We start from the raw sequence: 21,290 nt of genomic DNA, 5'->3' as shown, positions 1-21,290 counted from the left end.
CATAAAAAAGTAGCTGGACCCTACTTTTTTATTGCAAATTCGGATTCAGCGTCGAAAAATACATAAGAATATATAGGTCTGGTCAATTGCACAGACACTTTGTTTTTTTTTGCGGGCCTGTGTTATTATTGAATTTACGTATATTAAAGTAGTTAATTATCAAGTTTCACAAAAAGTGTGCCTGCGCCAAGTTATCCTTCCTTGTTGGCTAATGTGGCGCGCTCTTACTGCAATTTCGGAAAGGGAAGTAAAAGTTGATTACTGATTTTAATGAAATTCATTTTGGGTAAATGATAGGTTCAAATAATTACTTATAAATTGTGTGCAACTTGAACGTTATATATTATGTTTTAATAGTCCGGAAAAATGCTACTGTACTTTTTCATTACTTTTTGGTCACTTTAAAAATACACACATAATACCCAAAAATAACTTTTCATAATAAGAATTGAGTGATTAGCTTTATTGATCAAATTTTTTCACTATACAAAACAGTACACATAAAAAAATACAGTACAGTAAATACCTCTCGTTATAAATCAATCAATTTCTGTAAATGAGGGTGCGCCACATTACCCGCCGGTCCCCTATTGTAGAAGAAGATAGCTTTAAACAATAATAATTTGTTTAAACACTTATTTTTGCTAAATTAATTTATATAATAATTCTCTTCACGTGAAAAGTGGACAATGTATTACAAAGTTTAGAAAAAAGTCCCAATTAATAAAATTATTGAAGTAGAATATTATTATCAATAATAATAACATTGTTTAAAGAGTTATGTTTTGAAAAATTAATTAACTTTCACCTTACACTTAATGAAAATTGCACAAAAAGTAGAAATTTCTTTTTAAATCGCGACTTTTGATCTATTATGAAAGAAAATTTCTAAGAACAATAATAAGTTGTTTAAACTATTCAAGTAAACATATAATTATCAGTATAAAGTAGTATTTAGCATATTAAAAATATTTTGCATTAAAATCACCGCAAAAATTATAATTAGCGCCAAAAACTCGCAAACCCCACTTTTTCACTAACGGGATTTTTTTTTTGGCCCTATAAAATGGACCTATGGGGGACTTATTCGGGCGATATGCATACAAATTCAAAAAAAAATTTCCAATGCTTTTTTGAACGACTTTTTTCCAACAATTATAGATCGCTGAAATCGCTTCACTAGCCCCTCTACCCCTAATCTGAAATTTATCAATTTCCTCAGAAAATTCATGTGTTTTTAATTTTCTAACCAAGTACTGAAATGAAATTGGTTGAGATTTTCGTTTGTATCATTTCCTGGTACTGAAACGAAATTGGAAAAAGTCTTCGTCTTCCATTTCCTTTTAAATGGTTATCGAAATGAACCGAAGATTTTTAACGGTATCAGATTTTAACTAGAGATTTATGAACCAAATAAATTCGAATTTTCCATGCTTTTGGTTTCAAATTACAAATAAATTGGTTTAATTTTGAAATCTTTCAAATTTGAAATTGTAGACTTCAGAAGGCTTTCCATCTTTCATTTAAACTTCAAGTTTAAGTTGTCGATCTGATAAGAAGGGGATTATATAAGTTTCCCCAGAATTTTTACAATAAAAAATATGGAAAAATACTGAAAAAATAATCGTGAATTTCCAAACTCCTGAATATATTATATTGTCGAATTTTTAAATTTCCTAAAATAGTAAGTTGTCGAATGTTCAAATGTCCAAACAATAAAAAACTAGGATTTAATTTTACACTTGAGAATAAATAATCAATATGAAATAAAATATTAATCTAACAGAAAAAAAACTATTATTCCGGTTTAAGAATTTCAGTAATAAACGCTTTTGGTATACTATTTTCTTTCCGGACTGAAATTTCAGGAATTTTTTTTCTGAACTATGCAATTTCATGAATTTTCATTTTTCTGAAAATATCTGATTCGCAAAATTTTGTAATCGTGTAAAAAGTCTCAACTCACTATTTTTTTGTAAGTCAGCAGATTATAAATACGTATAAGGAATGTAATTCGAAAACACTTTAGAATAAATACCTCAAATAACAAACAAAATATTATTCTAACAGAAAAAAATAACTCTGTCATTTCTGCAATTTATTATTTCTGGGAATTTCTTTGGTTCAAAGAAATTGTTTGTTGTTCCATTGAAAAGTTTTCTTTAATTTAAAACAAAAAAACTAAACTATTTTGCAACAAAATACTTGAATCCTTGACCAAAAAAGATACCATTTCTACCAAAATTGATAAACTTTCAACCCAAAAAATGTGAATTTTCAAAAAAATTATTTAATTTAAAATTAAAATCACTTTTTTTTAAATTGTTAAATTTTCAGAAGAATAATAAAACTAACTTCAAGTTGAGTTTATCGAAAATTCCGTGACTGATCTTTCAGGTTTCTTTGACATTCTCTCACTTTCGTGAATTCCCTGACATGCAGCCACTCTGATTTTTTTTTGAGCATCATGTTTCCAATTTTCACAGTAGTTTCAGAATTTCTATTTCCTGCTGTATATTTATTCAAACAACTCTAAAAAATTGACTTTCCTGATGCACATGACTAAAATATAGACGGAAAATAAAAAATTGTTGGTAGTACAACTTCTCAAATTGTCATGTATTGTTTATACTTTGATTATTTTTAAAATATTTTGTGAAGGTTTTCTGCGATACTGATTTCAGAATAACTCTACGCTACTTCAAATGTATTTTTCTGCAATAAAGTAGATATTGCAAATATCTTTCATCTGGATCACTAAATGTAAATTTCTCCTGAAGTAGGTACTGCGATCCTTTTTGTTTAAATTAATATAATTAATAATATTTATTATTAGTTCCTAACTAAAAAGTCTAAGAAAACCTCACAATTTTAGAGAACCCGGAACTTTCTAGCATTAAAAAAAATGATAAAAAGTTAAACATTTCAGAGAAAACCACAGCAATCTAGCATTAATATAGGAGAGACAGTTATAAACAATAATAAATGGTTTAAACAACTACGTTTCTAAAATTTCATCAATTATTATCACATTCTAAGTAAAAAGCAGAAAAAAATTGGTTAATTTCAGTAAGAATCGCAAGTTGCTACTATTATTCAAACAGAATAATATTAAAAATAATAACTTATTGAAATAATTATTTTTGTGAAGTTGAATGATGTAACACCTCACTTTAAGTGAAACTTTTCCAAAAAGAGGAAAACTCCAGAAATTGCTGCAACTATCTAATTAACATTACTATATAAAAAGATAGCCATAAACTATAATAATTTGTTTAAACAATTATGTTTTTAAAATTTTATTAATTACCATCTCGCTCTAAGTGAAAAGTGGACAAAAAGTGAAAAATTAAAAGAAACGCAAATTTCTACTATTATTTAAAGATAATATTATTAAAAATGAAGATAAATTGCTTAAAAAATTATTTTTGTTAACTTGAGTTATTTATCATATCACTTTAAGTGAAAATTTAACAAAAAGTGGCAACTTTCAGAATTTGCTGCACCTATTTAACATTATTCCAGAAGAAGGTGAGTTATAAACAATAATGATTTATTTTAACAATTATGTTTGTGAAATTTCATTAATTTTTGGTACACACTTTTGCAAATTTCCACTTTTGTCCACAGAGAATATTAATAAAATTAGAATGACGGTAAATTGTGTAAATAATTATTTTTTAAGTGGAATTCTTTATTAGCTTATTTTAAGTGAAAATTTGATAAAAAGTGGCAAATTTCAGAAAATGTTGCAACCATGTACAGTCATTCTAGTCTGGCATATGTATAAGAAGATATTGATAAAAAATAATAATTTTTTAAGCAATTATGTTTCTTAAATTCCATTAATCATTGTTACATTCCAAGTAAAAAATTGGAAAATTTAAGGGAAAAAACGCAAATTTCTACTATTATTCAAAGAGAATATTATTGAAAATGATAATAACTTATTACCTATTCCTAAGTGAAGAGAATATTCTAATATAAAATAATAAATTCTTTAAACATTTATTTCCGTTAAATTTTAATTATTATCGCCTTCATATAACTGAAAACTTGAAAATAAAGTGAAGAATTACTAAAAATAATAATAAATTGTTTAAACAATTTATGTTAACATCTTATTATCATTAGAAAGCAAACCCCAGTTTTTCGCTTATGGTGTTTTTTGGAACCCTATAAAACAAACTTATGTCTGATTGTAAATAGAAATGTTGAGTTTTAATTTGATTCACCTAATAATATTGACGATTCTGTATAAAATCGTGAGAAAGCCTTTTTTTCTTATCGGAAATAAGCGTTCTTCATAGTGTTTGCTGAACTTCTAAATACATTTTTTTTAAACAATTAATTTTTTTGTAGATTCGAAAAAATTTCCTGGCATAAAGAGAAATTTAAAAAAAAATTCAATGGACTTTTGGACTACCCTAACGAGCATCCAGCTAAGTGTAGCTGGATTTCCTGAATTCAAGTAGAAGATTGTTATTTTCCTTAAAAGTTTTTTTTTTCTGAAAAGGATGATTGATTGCTGAGAATCTGTTGGTGAAAATAATTATCGTAGGTGGACATGATTTATTCTAAGATTTATGTGAAGGTGAAACAAAGCCTGAGAATATAGGGGGTTGAATCCAGTCATCGATGCGTATCCAAAGTTTTCCCACACCACTGACAGCTGTTGTAATGAGTTGCATCCTCACGTCCCTTGTAGGAATACACTAGGATGAATTCCACAACGTGACAGCGCAGGTTCCTATTTCCTTTATCGTCATCTCGTTCACCGAAAAAAGTGAAATCTGAGGAGGAAAACTTTACGGCTGCACAAACTCATTGTGTGTTCACGTTCATAAAACAATCTCAGAATAGAACTCTTCATTTCTCTTTTCAAAAATATAAATTTCATTCAGATTCAAATTTATTCAAATTTATTAAACAGTATTATTTATTACTATGGCAGTAAATGCACGCACGTGTTCACGTTTCTGAATTTTTATTTTTCCAACATTAAAAATATAGACAATTAAAAAACCATTGATAAAGAAAGTTCTAAATATTAAGAGTTTTTTAAATTTTTTAACCAATAATTAATCATTTCGAACAGAAAGCGCTTTCAGTTTAAAAAAATATATGTGTAGGGTAGCAGTACAGAAGTGCATAACCAACAAAATGGGAATTTTTCAAAAGAGTAAAAAAAACATTCTGTGAAATCAAAAATTACCATTTAAAGATCAAATAATAATTCACTCTAGAGCCAAAGTGTGGTTGAATATTGTGAACAATATTTCATTAAAAAGAATTGACGAATTCCGAGAAAAGCGACAGAGAATTTTCACATTAGGATTTTTTAGTTTTTTAAAATCGGCATTGGATACCGTTTAAAAAACGAATTTTCTATTTTTTTTCCAAAAAAGATATGCGAATGTTGAATGAGAATAAAAAATGTTTGATAAAAAGAAATTAATGTATTTCGCGAATATAAACATTGATGATTACCATATCACAGTAGGAACTAAACATTCTTTTACTAAAAATCCGGAAAAAATAAGAAAATATATATTTTTTTGTTTAAAGAATAATAATTTTAAGAAATATATGCTAAAAAGCTAAACAACTTATTTCCACTTTCAAATCGAAATTAAATTGTTACTGAAATTTTAAATATTAAAAAAAAATTATTGTGTCCAATATAGATATTTTGGAAAAATACTTTGAACACAATTTGTATTTGATTTTTTTAAAGAATTTCTATACAATAAATCAATTTTCCATTAACATTTTGGTTATCTAACTACAATACTTTATATAACAAATGACTTTAAATTAGAAACTTTCACTACCAAACAATTTTATTTTTAATTACTTTATTTAATCTCGAAATTAAATATAGAACAATTTCAAAATGTTAAAAATTAAATAATTTATAATTAGAATCTTAGAATAATTTTAAATTGAAAACTGTTTGTAAATCATATATATATATATATATATATATACCGTTACTTTCACAATTCAAAATAGAAAATTTTTTATTAAAAATCTTTAAACTACAGAGTTGTAATTTAAACGAATCTGGACTTTATTTAAAACTGGAAGAAAGTTTAATTACCAAGAATTGTGTCACTGAAACTTTGTTTATAATCAAACCAAATAAAATTTCAATTGCAATTGTTTAAAGTAAGTTTAAATGATTTAAAAACAAAAACGTTTAAATTGTGGATTATACTTTTGTGAATTTAAATATTTTAATTTTAAGTGCCAAATTTAAAATTTTGAAACAGAAAAATTGAAAATACAACGTTCAATATAAAAATTCAGAACTTTAAAATTGTGAACATTCGAAATTAAAGAAATTATGCCATTGCTTAGGTATCCATTTCAGATTTTATTTACTTTTTAACATTATTTATTCTTGAAAATTTTCAACCAAATATTTTTCATTTTTAAATTATTATTTTTTTTAACTTTAACTACGAAATTGCAAGATATTTATTCAACATAAAAAGAAAATAATACAAAACAAGATCGCTATGGTTCCAATTTTTTATCATGCATAACTTTCACTCATTTCATTTAAAATTGTTTTATTTGATTTTTTTTTGGTTGAGTTTGAAATGTTCAATATTTTGGAGCATTTTTAAATAAAGAATAATTCAATTTGCAATGCCTATAGTTCTAAAATATTCTCATTTTTAAATGTTGAATGTGACAACATTATTTTTTTATTTTCCTAATTTTTCAAATTTATTCTGACGAATTTTTATGCATAATTATTTAATCACAAATACTTTAAACTAAAACTTGTGCAACTACGAAGTCCTTTAATTTTATATTCTACGATTTTTAAGAACTTAAGAATCCAATTTTTATTTTACTGTTTAAGATTAAAACCAAACAATTAAAAATAATAATATCTCAAATTATTTTATTTAAAACGGGCTAAGATTAAAAACATAAGAAATTGAAAACCTGTATAATTTAGAAAATCAAAGTTTTCGAATTTAAGTTTTTGAAGAAAAAAACATTAGCTTTAAGGCCTCAAAACAACTATTTTAGAAATACGTATTGAAAACTATAATTTTAAATTAAAATTGTAGGCTTTTTTAAGATGATCAATATTAGTGTCATATAAAAACTTGCTCGTCAAGATTTTTAAAATTCACTCACTTTAATCTAAAATGCAAAAATAATTACTTGAAAACTAATGAATTAATAAATGGTAGATTAAATTAATTATTCCGAATTATTGGATATTTACCTGCTTTACTTTGTAAATTTAGAATACAATATTATTAAATTCCTTTATTCAACAAGTTTATAATTTGTTTACAAACAATCATCTCAGATTATGCTTTCTAAATAATAAACATTCATTCATAACAGAGATCATCTCTATTCGAAACGTTGTTTGTTTATTTTTTCAAATATCAATATTTAGACCAGTTGTATGTAAATTCTAAACACAGAAATTTTACTTTTATTTGAAAGACTTCCCTTCGTTATATAAATTCAAGAGGGAATAAAAGTATTAAATCCATTGCAGTTTTTGTTATGAATCATCTGAAATATTCTTTTCTTCCGGCAATGAATCGCCTTTAATATCAAGACAGTGCATTCTTATGCTCACAATAAACTTTCGGCTTTGCTTCCAACGTCATAATTCATGTGGGTCTGACAGAAGTGAGGCAGGTCATGCAAGCCAACAAAGTTATACAAAAGACTTGCCGTAAAGTTCCGACATCGCTTTATCCTATCGAGATAATAAGTTTTTTTTATGCAGATTGATTTGTGAATTGATAAAAAAACGGCTTATCTATTTATTTAGAACTAGTGTGGGGAGGGGTCTAGCAGTCTACTATAACTTCACAACGCGTCACTTGGGGGGGGGGGGCAAAGGTTTTGTAACATGTGACACTTTTCAGATAAAAAAAATTTATGTCCGTGTATATTTAATTATTACTTCTGGTTTACAATCAAAATAGAATGGTTTAATTTTCAGTTAAAAGAAACAAAACCTTATTTTCAACAATATTAGTAAACGATTTATCAACGAGATGAATTCAACCAAAAAATACTATATTAAATAAAGTAGTTCAATTTTCAAGCTGAAAAATCAAATATTTTATAAAACAATGGATTTTAAACTGGAAAAAAAAGAATTTTCAACCAGAAAGCTCACAAGAAAGTTCATTTTAAATCAAGAAAGATAGACTTTTAACGTAAAATAGTTAAGCTTTCGACTAAAAAAAAAAAGGAGAAATTATAAACCAAAAGTAGAATCGTTAGGTTTTTAGTTCAAAAAACTTATTTTCAACTAAACAAGACGACTGTTTAACAAAATAGTGGAAAACTAAAAAAAAATTATAAATTTTCAACGAAGAAGGTCGTTTTTTTCAACAACAAAAAAAAACAAAAAAAATGGAATAGCTACAGTCTTAGGAAGTTAAATTAATTTTACAACAAAAAAAGAAGTTTCCAAGGAAATAGTCATATTTCCATATCAATATTTTAGTTTATAACTCAATAGTTTAATGTTACACAGCAGCAGTTACATTTTTTAATTGAAAATATGCATTTTAAACAAAACATTTTAATTTTCAATTCCAAAAAAAATAAATTTCTAATAAAAAAGTTAATGTAGGACAAAATAGTTAATAATAAAAAAATAATCTCTTCTCGAAACATCTAATAGTTAATATTTTGAAACGAATTAATAGTTTTATTTTAGATAACAAAACTGTTGAATTCACAAAAAAAAAATTAGTTACATTTTCAATCATAGAGATGAATTTTAAACTGAAATGATGAAACTGTAACAAAATAAATGAATCTTCAAAAAGAGTTCGAATAAAAATTTCTAATAAAAAATGGAATGATTAAATTTTTAGTTGAAAAATTAATTTTCAACTAAAAAGAGAACGAAATATTAAAATAATATTTTATTCTCAAGTATCTTCATGTTACGTTCTTGATACGTTTTTATAATCTGTTGACTTGAAACGAACAACAGCAAGCGACGATATTTACATGATAAAATATTTGAATATAATTTTATATTAATTTTATTATTTACAAAAAAGATGTTAACAAATTTGGTAGACGGCCTCAAACAAGCTCTCAAATGCATTTGAAGAAAATATACAATTGCCGAAATTTTTAATTTTGTGAAATAATAACTTACCCAATTTTCAAATTCCCGAAGAAATTTAATAGTTTTTTTTTTCTGGTAGAATAATATTTTGTTCTAGGTTGAGTATTTATTCTGAAGTATATTATTAAATCTTGTTTATTTTTTGAAGAATTTGAATATTCGACAACTTACTATTTTTGGAAATTTTAATATTTGGAAATTCACTATTTTCGAAAGCTTTCAGATATTCGGTAGTTTCATTTTTTTCGAAAAATATTTTGTCACATTCTAAACACACAATTCAATAAAATTGTCTTATAAAAACGCTACTAAATTTCTTTTATCTTGCATTTAAAAATGTAGCCATTTACTATTTTCCGAATTTTGAAGTTTCGGCAATTCACTATTTTTGAGAATTTGAAATTTGGACAGTATACCATTTTTGGGGGTTTGAAAATTCGACAATATACTATATTCGGCTATTTGAAAATTCGGCTCATTTGAGTGTTTTGGAGGACTCGATACATAATTTTAGCAATTTAACATTTCGGGAATAAACATTATCGGTAATATTTTATGTTTGTTAAAATTATGTCTGTAACCGACGAAATTAATTTTTAACAAACTAGTTCAACTCTAAACTGGGAAGCGGAGAATTTTCAACAACAAAATTTTTCAATAAATAACGTTTCTTTAGCCAATATAAAAAAAAGTAAATTCTCTTCCAAACGGATAAATAAAAAAACGAAAACTCAAACCAAGAAATGTATTTTTTCATAACACATGTATCGAAAATTTGACTTTCCGTAGCGGGTCGAAAGTTGTGTTTTCAACCTTAGACTAGAAAGTAGAAACAGGCGACTGCGAAAGTAACTTTACGTCGTAACCGGTATCGAAAGTATATACATTCTACTTTATCTGCAGCCATTCTCCCTTATATCGAACCTCGTTTCGAGAATCGAGGCTAACTTTAGTCTACGACCTATATCTATCACTGTCTACGTATTTACAAAGAATAAAAACTTTTATGAGGCGCAAACAAGTTTCAGGCATCTCAAGTCAAATTTTCGATACATTTTTTATGAAAAAGTGTATGTGCGACTAGGGGCTGTAACCTCGTGAACACGTAATGTACTATTCTACACACAAAAAAATCACCTTTCAAACAAAAAAGAGGAATTTTCAACGAAAAACGTAACAGATATTTCATTCAAACAATTTTATTTGATATAAATAGCAGTTGAATTTACATCAAAATAGTTGAATCCGCAACCAAAGAAGATTCATCTTCAACCAACCACTTACATTTTTCTCAAAAACGAGTTTTAAAAAATACTTAAATTTTCAACTAAGAAAGAATTCAATTGGATATTTGAAAACCAAAATATAAATTGTCAACCAAAAGTTAATTTCCTGTCCAAAAAGATGAATTTTCTATTAAACAATTTAATTTTTAAACAAAAATTAATATAATCGTGGGAAATAAGCACCTGAAAAAAAAGGAATAGAAATACCAGGCAATAAGATATAACTGACAGGATTATTCTATCAGTATATCCAAAAAGTTCATTTACAACGTTCTTTTATTTTCCCCTGATCAAATGATATTTTCCTCAACCATTGATATTCAAAAACAAGAAACTTAATCTTGTACAACTTTAAACATAGGTTCTTTTATAAATGGAATAAAACAATTTTATATTGAAATTTAAATATTTCATATTTACCATCTTTCACTGTAATTTAAAGGGCCCCTTATAGAAATTCTCTGAAATTTTCTTCAAAATCCCTGACTTTCCCGAACTAATCAAATTCCCCGACTTTTAGGTTTCCCTGGCCCGCGGCTATCCTGCATTTCTTATTAAGAAAATTATCATCTACAATCGACATGAAAAGTATGAAGCAAAAAATTTTTTTAATTTTTATTAAAGAAAATAATGAATAGAAGAATAATAAAAATTTGGATGAGGATCGGTAGGTAATTGATAAAAAGTCATTACATGTGCGATTATTAATTATTTATTAATTAGCTAATATTCTCAAAACGCATGAACATTCGTAAGCGTGGTTTGTATATTTTTATCATGAGGTACTTGTGTATGACGCATCTTCAAATACATAGTTCAAAACATATCTTGACCTGACGATCGTTATTTCGCTAACGCCTTTTGCACACTTAAAATTACATGGCGGCCTTGGGCCATGGCCTTTGTCCATTAGTAAAAAACATTATTCCGATATATCAATGCGTCCTTCAAAAATCGAGCTTTTACCTTCAAACATGATTGGTTTGGCGCAATGACACGAAGAATATTTATTTTATTTTCACACTGTTTATCACATATTTTTATTCTTGAACTATTCCTCTTTTACATTATAAAATGTAGATGTCGAGAAGGAATGAAATCATATATTTAAGTTATGTTTTAAAGTCACAAAATTATGATCAAGAACTAGGTTTTGCACTGACTTTTTATTCACGTTATCTTTAACACTGTCCTTTCTCCTTTCCTTCTCTCAATGATATAATTATGAATCCTTGAGGTAGTCTATTCTAGGATATTACTTATAGTATAATAGGAAGTGACTATAAATAGTTATCACATTTAATATAATAGAAACTGAAAAGCTTGCGCACATATGTACAATATATATATATAGTATATATCCAAAAACAACGATGTTCAAATAACAACGGACGAGGCAAAATTCGACCTCAGGTTGCACAATTTGCAATACGAAAAAAAATGATATGCGAACAAATCAATCGGTTAATTAATCAAAGAAAGACAGAAACAAATCTTTTTCATAATGGCGAGGTCAAAGTTTACTCATATTCAGGATGTCGCGTTTTTCAAAGGAAACTTTTGATAATTTTTCACGTTATTATCATTCAGATTTTTCGTATACCAATGTAAATGGACAAATGTTTCATGTTATTTGGTGGAACTATTATTTGATGAATTTAAACGCTAAATTTCCTTCGAACAACGCGATCTGCTTTTTCAGCTTAGTCTATTCCATAGGATTAGAAAAACAAGAATCGCCACTGTAAAAACGTGTCAAACGATTTTTTGGAATGTTATCCTTCGAACGTTTACAAAAAATAATTACAACCATTTCTAAAAGAGAATAATAAATATTGCAACTTCTATAACTGATAGGCACGCATTGCGATTAATTTACAACTATGATAATTAATTGGTATGATAATTATGATCTATCAAATATTTTATAACTCACGATTTGTAAAAAAAAAATGACAATAGACTTTTTGATACAACAAAAAAATGTGATATGTTCTCGTAAATAATTTAACATAATTTATTTTAAAAACAAAACAAATATTATTTTCATTCATTCAAAGTGCTACAAAATAATTATGTCATTGATGTTACGTCATAATCAAATAATTACCCATAACCTTATGATTCACAATCAGGATTCCGCCCAAAAATTGAGTATTTATACCTCTACAGTCGCAATCTGCAAAGTCGAGCTACATTTTACGAAAACTGGAATCGACTCTGATTGTCGCGAGGAATAAAATCTTTCGGTGACTGATTTCCAGCATCCTCGATTTTTTGTTATCTCCATTTAATAAGATAAAAAAATTTTAATAGAGACAAGCATATAAATTTCTTTGAAAAATTGTAAAGACTTGTCAAGGATGCTAGAAAAAATGACTGGAGAATTTACTTACATATTATTCTTCGAAAGGTATTCCTGGCAGTCGTCTAAATAAGTTGAGCAAAAATCTCCTGGCTATTTTTTTCTGTGGGTGAAGGGATATTTGATATTTGAGGATTGTGGAACAAAGGCTATGATAACTCATGAAGTGACCACTTGATGAACGTCGATCTTGGCCGGAACCATTCTTACAACCAGGTAATTTTGGAAATCACGCCCTAAGATGAACATTGAGCTGATCGGTGCTGGACTGCTTCTTCCTATGCGTTTCGACGTGCTTCATCATATGGTCCTTTCGTATGAAACCCTTGTGGCAAATATCACAGGCGTACGGCTTTTTACCAGTGTGGAGGCACATGTGCCGTCTGAGGTCTGTCTTGTGGTTAAATTGCTTGGGACAAATTTCACATTTGTAAGGCTTCTCGCCAGCATGTTTCTGCAAATGTTCAGCATGTATGGTCTTGTGTGGAAACCTCTTTCCGCACTGGTTGCACTTGAATGGTTTGTCACCAGCATGAAAACTTGTGTTGTGTTGAGTCAAGTAACAAGACTTGCTGAAATATTTGTTGCAATCGTGACATTTGTGACGATCATTCTCAGAGATGTAGGGCAAGTCAGAGTTTGTGCTCGTCACCTGCTGCTCCTTGGTTACCGCGCCCTTGAGTTTGGCGTTCTTTTTCCTCTTTATATTTGGATTTAACTTCGCCGTCGGTGGTTCTTCATCTAGGTAATGATTATTGGCCTCCACCTGAAAACGTGATCTTGGAATATCATAGTAAAGAGGTGGCTCCTGCTGTATGTAATCCTGGTACTTGTCATATATGTTACCATAAGGAGCGGTGCAATGGAGAACATCCATGTTCGTCAGGGACTCGTACTTTGGAGGTGCGTGTCTGTATGTGTCATAGTTAGGCAAAGGTGTATTGAAGTTTCTGTCTGGTGGAGGGATATTCTCCTCTGGACTAAGCCCTCCCACATTAATGACCTGTGATGGATTGTGGCCAACTATATTGTATCCTGAGTTCATGCCGAAGTTGTTAAAACTCGGAAGAGACATTTGAGTGTTGTTAAAGGTTCCGAAACCGGGCAGAATCTCTTGGGTGAATTGCATAGAAGGTTGTAGATCATTACCAGTAGTAGCTAGGCTGGTGATATCCATTAGGCCCTGGATGCTGGTAGTGGTTGTAACGTGGGGGTGAAAACCGTTTGGGTACGGCTGATGAGGCATCGTAGTATCCCCCATTGGCAGCGGTGGGGTAGGCATCGGTGATACGCCCCCCATCATGGGTGATGGAGAACTCATGTGCTGGTGCTGGCCCATTGGGGAAGGCGAATTCAGGTGAGTTGGTGGATGCTGACTGTAGGTAATGGGTGAATTCATGTGATGGTGGACCCCCATTTGAGGTGAATTCATTCGGTGGTTGCGCTGAGCCAATTGGGGTGATGGGGCACCCATTTGGTGCTGGTGGTGCCCCATTGGAGAATGCGGCGGGCAATTGAGCGGCACGAAGTTGGACATGCGGGCCGCTGAAACTACCTGCTGCTGGGAAAGGGTTTCTTGGATCTCCGAAGACTTGTGGCTGTTGTTGGAAAGGCTGGTGGTGGTGATAGAAGTGTGCAGCAGGCCCCTCGTTGCCTCGTTCGAGGGACCTGCCATCAAGTTTGGGGGACTCCCTGAAGAAGATAACTCTGGAGATCTTGGACCCTCTCTGTTTCTGATGGCATCCCTGCCTGGATGATGATGCACGCTGATGGGCATATCGGCCGGATCGGGTTGATTGCTGACTTTGACGGCGTTTTTATGCAACGTCGTATTGTAATGCCTCTTCAGATGACCCGAGCTTGTAAACCACTTGTTGCATGACGTACAGTTATAGGTCTTGGGTCGTCGAGCCTTGTTACTTTTCCACGACTGATCATCCAGTGGGTCCGTAGAGTGCTGGAGTGGGGGTAGTTGGTGGGTCGGGAGAGATTGGGTGCTTGTTATAATAGGTGAAGCACCATGTCTAGATGGTTCAAGAGGCATTTGCTGCGCACGTCTGAACTGGCTCTGATCCGGAATTGGGGAAGGAGAGTTCATGGGTGCCACCGGAGAAATTCCTGGATGATACTCCTGATGAAGTTGTGGCGAAGGCCAACTACTCAACATTGAACTCACCGAATGTGGAGCAGTCCTCTGCTGATGTTGCATTGCATGATGCTGCATCTGATGTTGTTGTTGCTGATGCTGGACTTTGATCAGATCTTCCTCGTACCTGTGTGTCTGGACCTTCTGAGAATCAAGGTCGAAAATCTCTGCTGTCTGCTCTTCGGATTCCGGCTTTAATTCAGTCTTGATAATACTTCCACCGCTAAAATCGAATCCCGCATGTTGTCGGATCGTGTGTGGTGGTGAGTTGTGCATTTGAGATTGTTGATGCCTCTGTATTTGATGTTGACTAGTACCTATTTGCTGATATTGAGGCTGGCTGGGATAGGTATTTGAAGATGTGTGGTGACTGCGCTGTAAAAAACGAAAATAGTTTCCCAGTTGGATTATGTAAATTACACAAATTTTGTGTGTAACATTACCATTTTTTTCTTAACGGCGATACCTATTTGAGGTTAGAAATCGCATGAGTTTTTAATTTACTATTCTGAATGAAGGAATTACGCTTGTCGCTTTAGGTACCCATGACCAAAATGTTTTTGTTATATTGAGAGTAGGTACGTTTGTACGCAGCAATGGCAAGGGTAAATTGACTGACCGTTGTAAAATGATAATCTATCTCAAAATTACAGTTTCGAAATGTTATCTACATTTAGGACATGTGAATATTAAATATTATGTAAAAGTACAGAAAAGATTGTAATACAGCAATATATTTTAAAATTGTTTTATGCAATAGCATGTTGAATAATATGCTGAACAATGTTATATTGATAAAAAAAAGTGACAAAACGTACTTCAATGAATTGATAAAATTAATTTTTATTTGTGATTGATGTTGGAATTTACTTATTAGGATACAGAAATTAATTGCTTGATTTACAAAACAATTTATTGCTTGATTATAAAGTTCCTTCCGACATCAATTAAAAAGAATCAATCTTTAATTGTACTGAATTATAAAACGGTATATTTCTTCTTTTAAAATTTGATAATTTTTCTAATTTTACTGCGTCAACTTTTATGCAATTATGTGAAGATACACTTTTCGATTTCAGTTAATAAGAACAATAATACGGGCTTGTAGAGAAGTAGAATGCAGAACATTCCTCTATTTGAAGTTTTCTCCTTGTAATACTTTTAATAATAAAAGAAAAGAAGTGAAGTGAAGAAAAAATTTGCTCAAATGCAGTTATTTTTTAAACCATAAATCATTATAACTCAGTTAAATATTATTGAAACCGACAAAAATTATCGAGGAAAGCTCAAAGTAAAAAAAAATTCTAGTGATGTATTTATTCTTCACTATTCAGGGAAGATTTCTGGAAATTTTCAAATCGATTGGTTAAAGCTTAATAGAATTAGGTCTTTTATAAGAAAAGATTCGATCTTAGCAACGACGACTAGCGTGGGCAGCATAGAAAGCTTTCTTTATAAAATACCTAATTCCATCAACATCAATAAATCAATTTAAAAATTTCCAGAAATCTTCCCCGAGTAGTGAGAAAACAATGCATCACAGGATTTTTTTTCAACTTCGAACTTCCCTTCATCTTTTGATCGACAAGTATACTCTGAGTGTATACCAAATACGAAAAAGTTTTAATAATGTATTTCCCTGAGTGATAAAGATTTATGAAAAATATATTTTTTTTAAAGGCATTAAAAAGAAGGCTATGTCTCTGGTAATATGATTAAAGAATTATCTATAACGTTTGCCTTGAACAAGAGGGAAAACTGGTTAGAATTACGGAAAATTCGGGATCGTTAGCGCTGAACGATCTGAAAAATGGGTTAAAGTTACGGAAAAATCTGTAACCATAGGCAGTGTGTAAAATAATTGAAATGCGTCAAATTTTTGTTTCACTATTTCAATTTCATTATTAAAAATATTAATAGAAACAAAATTCAAATACAAAAAAGCCTTGTCTTAACAATATGCATAAGCTCGTACGTTTTCAAATGTTATTTTTTTAATCTGAAAATTTGGAAAACAAGAGAAGTTTGATTTGCGGTGGAATCGAATCGATGCAATGTTTGTTAAAACTAGACACAATATTTTTCTGAATACTCTTGGATACCAAAAATCAACCATGAAATAGAACATAGTTCATCCCTTCCAAATTTGCAAGTTTCGCTGTTCTTATTCACTGTTTCTTAAATAATAATGGTGTTAAGAGCATTCAAAAACACAGTATTAGTCATTTTACGTTCTTAAGATTGATTGCTACAAAGATAGCTGCAATGAAAACTTTTTTCTAAAATTTGTTAATCACGAATTTATTTTTCCTTAATTGATCACATTAAAATATAGTGAGAGTTGTATGATGGCGCATCATTCTTACGCGCAATCCTACAAGATTTCAAAAATTGCATGCCTTTGAAGCGCCTTCTAATGCGTAAGAAACATGGTGTTTGTAATTTATTTCAAGTTATATTGGACAACTCTAATCAGCTTCCAAAATGATAGGAATCTAAATAATTTCGCTGCCTAATCAGAGATTGAAAAAAGGACAGAAACGATGTGAATGAAGTTCTGAACGTTCAATCGAATGACATTTTTTACTGCTGACGTTACAAAAGTTGGAAAAATATTTATAGATAAAATAGAAATGTCGACAAATATTTCGTTCATTTGAACGCTCAGACCTTCAGGTACATACAGAAACGGCATTTTTAGGTATTACAAATGTTCATACTATCAAATGCAAACTTTACTGGGCAGTTCTTTAGAAACACCATGATTAGAGTAGGTATTAGTCCTTGACACTCAAAAGGGTACAATTAAACAAATTTTGTTTTTTACAATTTGGAACTTACGTGCTCTGCGAGTTGATGAGGATCCTCGTAAACTGCGCCACATTTATCACATTGTAACGGACTACGCGGACTTGAAGAACTCACAGAGTTTGCTCGATCCCCTTGCGGAAAACGTTGCTGATGCTGATAAGGATGATACCTTGAAAAGTTTACATCTCCACTTTGACTCTCCTCCCTGGTCGGAGAGTAGTTGTGGGGTAGAACATAATTCTGTTGTTCGTTCTGCATATAATAATTGTTCTCATTGAACATTGGGGTTGGGAAATCCTGGAATCCCTGTGACGTTGGAGTGTGTTGTCGCCGAGACGAAGATGCTGTACCTTCCGAAGGAGGCCTCGAGGTAGGTTCACTCGAATCAGCCGGCGCTGTCACACTTTCCCGCTTCACCACCATATGATTGCTGCTGTTATGGTTACCAGCCTTACTGTTGTTATTATTGCTCTCCTCCTGCTGAGCTTGACTGGCCCATTGACTGAGCAGGTTCCCGTTGTGGCACCGAAGATGCATCTCGAGGCTCTTCTCACTTTCAAAGGGAACACTGTGATCCTTGCAATGGTGCTCCGAATTCGAGCCATCATCAACAAATTTTTGTTGATGATGCTGCTCTTCACTCGACATCTCACTCATATTGTCTCCTCTGCACCTCTCACTGATTTATTCAGTAATTTTGTTCACAGTCACAAAGTTCATATTTATTACGTTTGATGCACGTAAAGAAAATCCAGAAAATTAGATTCACGAGAAAATTGAAGAAAGCGAACTTTAAAAAAACAGTAATTAAACAAAAGGTCCGTTCACTTCACATTTGTCGAGTGGCTTTCGTTAGATTTAAAATAAAATTTTCGAGGAAAGGCGAGAAAACGAAAAACACAAACACTCCTGTTTTAAATTTTTGCTGATCATTTCCCACAGTAGCGCCTTTTTTCTCAAACGTCACTAACTTTTTACACTGAACACTTTGGCACTGACTGAACTCATTTCCAGCACAAAATAGTAATACGAAATAGAAACATAAATACAAAATAGAAACGCCGGCGTTCACGTCCTCTCATTTACGAAACTGTTGGTAGCAACTTTAGAGATAGATTTAAAAAAATGGTATCACAATTTTGACTAGCTTTTCGTTGGCGTTTAGCGTATGTAAATTGGGGTAGAGACCCTTATTTGCGCTCCGGTCTAGTCTGATCCGACTCAGTCCGACAGACCACGTTCACTGACTCTGTGACCGCGTCACACGAACGACGGCTCTGTTTTGTCTCTGATGTCCGTTGGAATTCCAAATTTCGAGTCAGGCCCGCGCCAATCACTACTCCCACTCCCCTTCCCCTTAGCGAGAAGTGCGAATTTTTGGTGCTCTCTTTCAGGTTAACAAAAATAATTGTTTCTGCAATTTACTATCATTTTTAATAATATTTTCTTTGAATAATAGTAGAAATTTTCTTTTTCTCTCTAAATTTTCCATTTTTGTACTTAGAATGTGGTAATAATTGATGAAACTTAACAAAAATAATTGTTTAAAATAGATTAATTTTCAACAGGCCTGTCGAAAGGGAAACCTGGGCCCGGGGAAAATCTTTCCAGTCCCCCTTGTCAGATCTGATTTTTAAGGAAACAGTTGCATTTTTTACAACAAAAAAAAACAAATATTCGACTAAACATAAAAAATTTCAACCAAAAAAGATTACTTTTTACAAAATAATTTAATTTAGTAGACTATTTAACCAAAAAGAATTGTCTCAAGAAAAAATAATCTTTTATCAAATAATCACCGTGTAGTGTAAAATTTGAACCGGAAGTGAGGTTTTTAAACTGAAAATTGGGAAATGAAACTGAAAATGGATAAAGTTTGGAGAAAAGGATGGACTTGTGGGTTAAATTGTGCTAAATAGTTACAAAATATATATAAACCAAATATTTTGTATAAAAATAACACTGTTCTTGCATGATTTTATTTTTACCCCAGTTTTTTCCCCAGAATAATTTGGAAAGGGGTTTGACAAATTTTAAAGCTAATTACAAAATATTTGTTATTAATGCTTTTACGTAATTATTCAATTATTTTTCAATGAATAATTCCTAATATTTGAAAGATGTAAAATTTTTATTTTAATATTAGATAATGTAACTAGGCAGTAAAGTTGAACTTTATACGAGGATGCAGAATTTAACGTACCAGCCGAAGGCGAGGTCGCTAAAACGACATTCTCGTATAAAACAACTTTATTGTCGTGGTGCATACGATACTTTATCTGAAATAGGCAGAAAAAAAGATCTCTTTTTTTGGAAAACGACGCTTGATATACCGCATGCGCACGCGCGTGGGGTGACGTTAGAAATCCAAAATCCACTTCGCAGTTAAACGTAGGCTTAAAGTGAATTCTTCTCACTCTTTTCTTCCAATTTTCTTTCACTTCTCACTCACTTCGTTCTCCTTGCTGCCACTTTACGTGCCGCTCTTCGCAGTATAATAAAGTTTGTCAGCAATTCAAATTGAAAAATTTTCATTTCTAGATGTTCTAAATTATTTTGAAATGGTCAAGTTTTACGGTGAAAACTGAGATCATTTTCCATTTTAAATGCGTAGTATAGTTAAAAATGCAGATGTTATATATTTAGAAATTTCGTGGGTTAAAAATTTAACTTCCGGATTGTCTAGACAATTTGTTTGAAAAAGACCCACTTTTTAATTTTCAACAGTTAAACTTCATAGGAAATTCGTATGTTGATCATTCAATTCTTGAATTTTGTAAAAACTTCGTTTCTGGAAAATTTAACTGTTGAATTCTCAATTAAAACGATTAATATCATGTCAAAAAAGGCAAATTTTCTACAAAATATGCAGTTGAATTGTCAACCAGAAAAGAAGAAATTCTTCAATTAAAAGTGGAAAAGTTAAATTTCAGTTCCAAAAATTAAATATTTGAAAATTCATTGTTCAGACAAACATGCAGTTTTAAAAGATTAAAAAATAAAACCAAACAATTTTCAATGCTTCATTATAAACTTATTTTGTTTTAAATGCTTTCAATTTGAAGTTGTTAAATTTTAAACGAGTTCAGTTTATAAAATAATTTAATGTTGAATGTTTCAAGCGTAAAACTGATGAAGTAAGACATTAAACTGTTCAATTTGCAGTTTTGAAATATTGAAAAATGATGGAGTTATATAACTTTTATAATATAAAAAATAATTTTTGACTTTTTTATATAAGAAACATAAAAGTTTAAAGAGTCCACTTTTACAGTTTTTTAAATGATGACCAAAATGCCCAATTACGACGATTTTCGTTTCCTTTCTCCAGAATGCTAATATTTAGCAATAGGTGTATTTTCTCTCCCGATCTGAGTACACTTGAGCTGAAGGATACAGTAAGTAACACTTACGTAACATGGATCGTAAATAATAAGCCGTTTATCGTCCAATTGTTACCGCAGTATCCATACGTTGGTGAAAGCGCCAGAGAAAGTCGAAGATAAGAAATATTCGCTTTTCGTTCCCGGACAACGA

At 30.6% G+C, this 21,290-nt stretch overlaps 1 protein-coding gene across 1 annotated transcript; it reads right to left on the bottom strand.

Moving 5' to 3' along the window:
• Nucleotides 1-11,127: 11,127 nt before the first annotated feature.
• Nucleotides 11,128-19,002, bottom strand: LOC117169285 (C2H2 finger domain transcription factor crzA-like). The gene is made up of 2 exons (XM_033355587.1): nt 17,784-19,002; nt 11,128-15,317 (listed from the first exon to the last, which is right to left on the bottom strand). Exons 1-2 carry the CDS (start codon nt 18,408-18,410, stop codon nt 13,026-13,028), a joined length of 2,919 nt encoding a protein of 972 aa, XP_033211478.1. The 5' UTR covers nt 18,411-19,002; the 3' UTR covers nt 11,128-13,025.
• Between the last annotated feature and the right edge of the window lie 2,288 nt (nt 19,003-21,290).

The sequence above is a fragment of the Belonocnema kinseyi genome, chromosome 3 (genome assembly GCF_010883055.1).
Source record: "Belonocnema kinseyi isolate 2016_QV_RU_SX_M_011 chromosome 3, B_treatae_v1, whole genome shotgun sequence".
Taxonomy (NCBI): Eukaryota; Metazoa; Arthropoda; class Insecta; order Hymenoptera; family Cynipidae; genus Belonocnema; species Belonocnema kinseyi.
The sequence above is the reverse complement of the archived record's forward strand: the minus strand, read 5'-3'. Positions and strand labels throughout refer to the sequence as shown.

Coding starts and splice junctions, on each gene's coding strand:
- LOC117169285 (XM_033355587.1), bottom strand. CDS start 18,410: ATGAGTGAGATGTCGAGTGAAGAGCAGCATCATCAACAAAAATTTGTT. Junction 15,318..17,783: donor CTCATCAACTCGCAGAGCAC/GTAAGTTCCAAA, acceptor CGTTTTTTACAG/CGCAGTCACCACACATCTTC.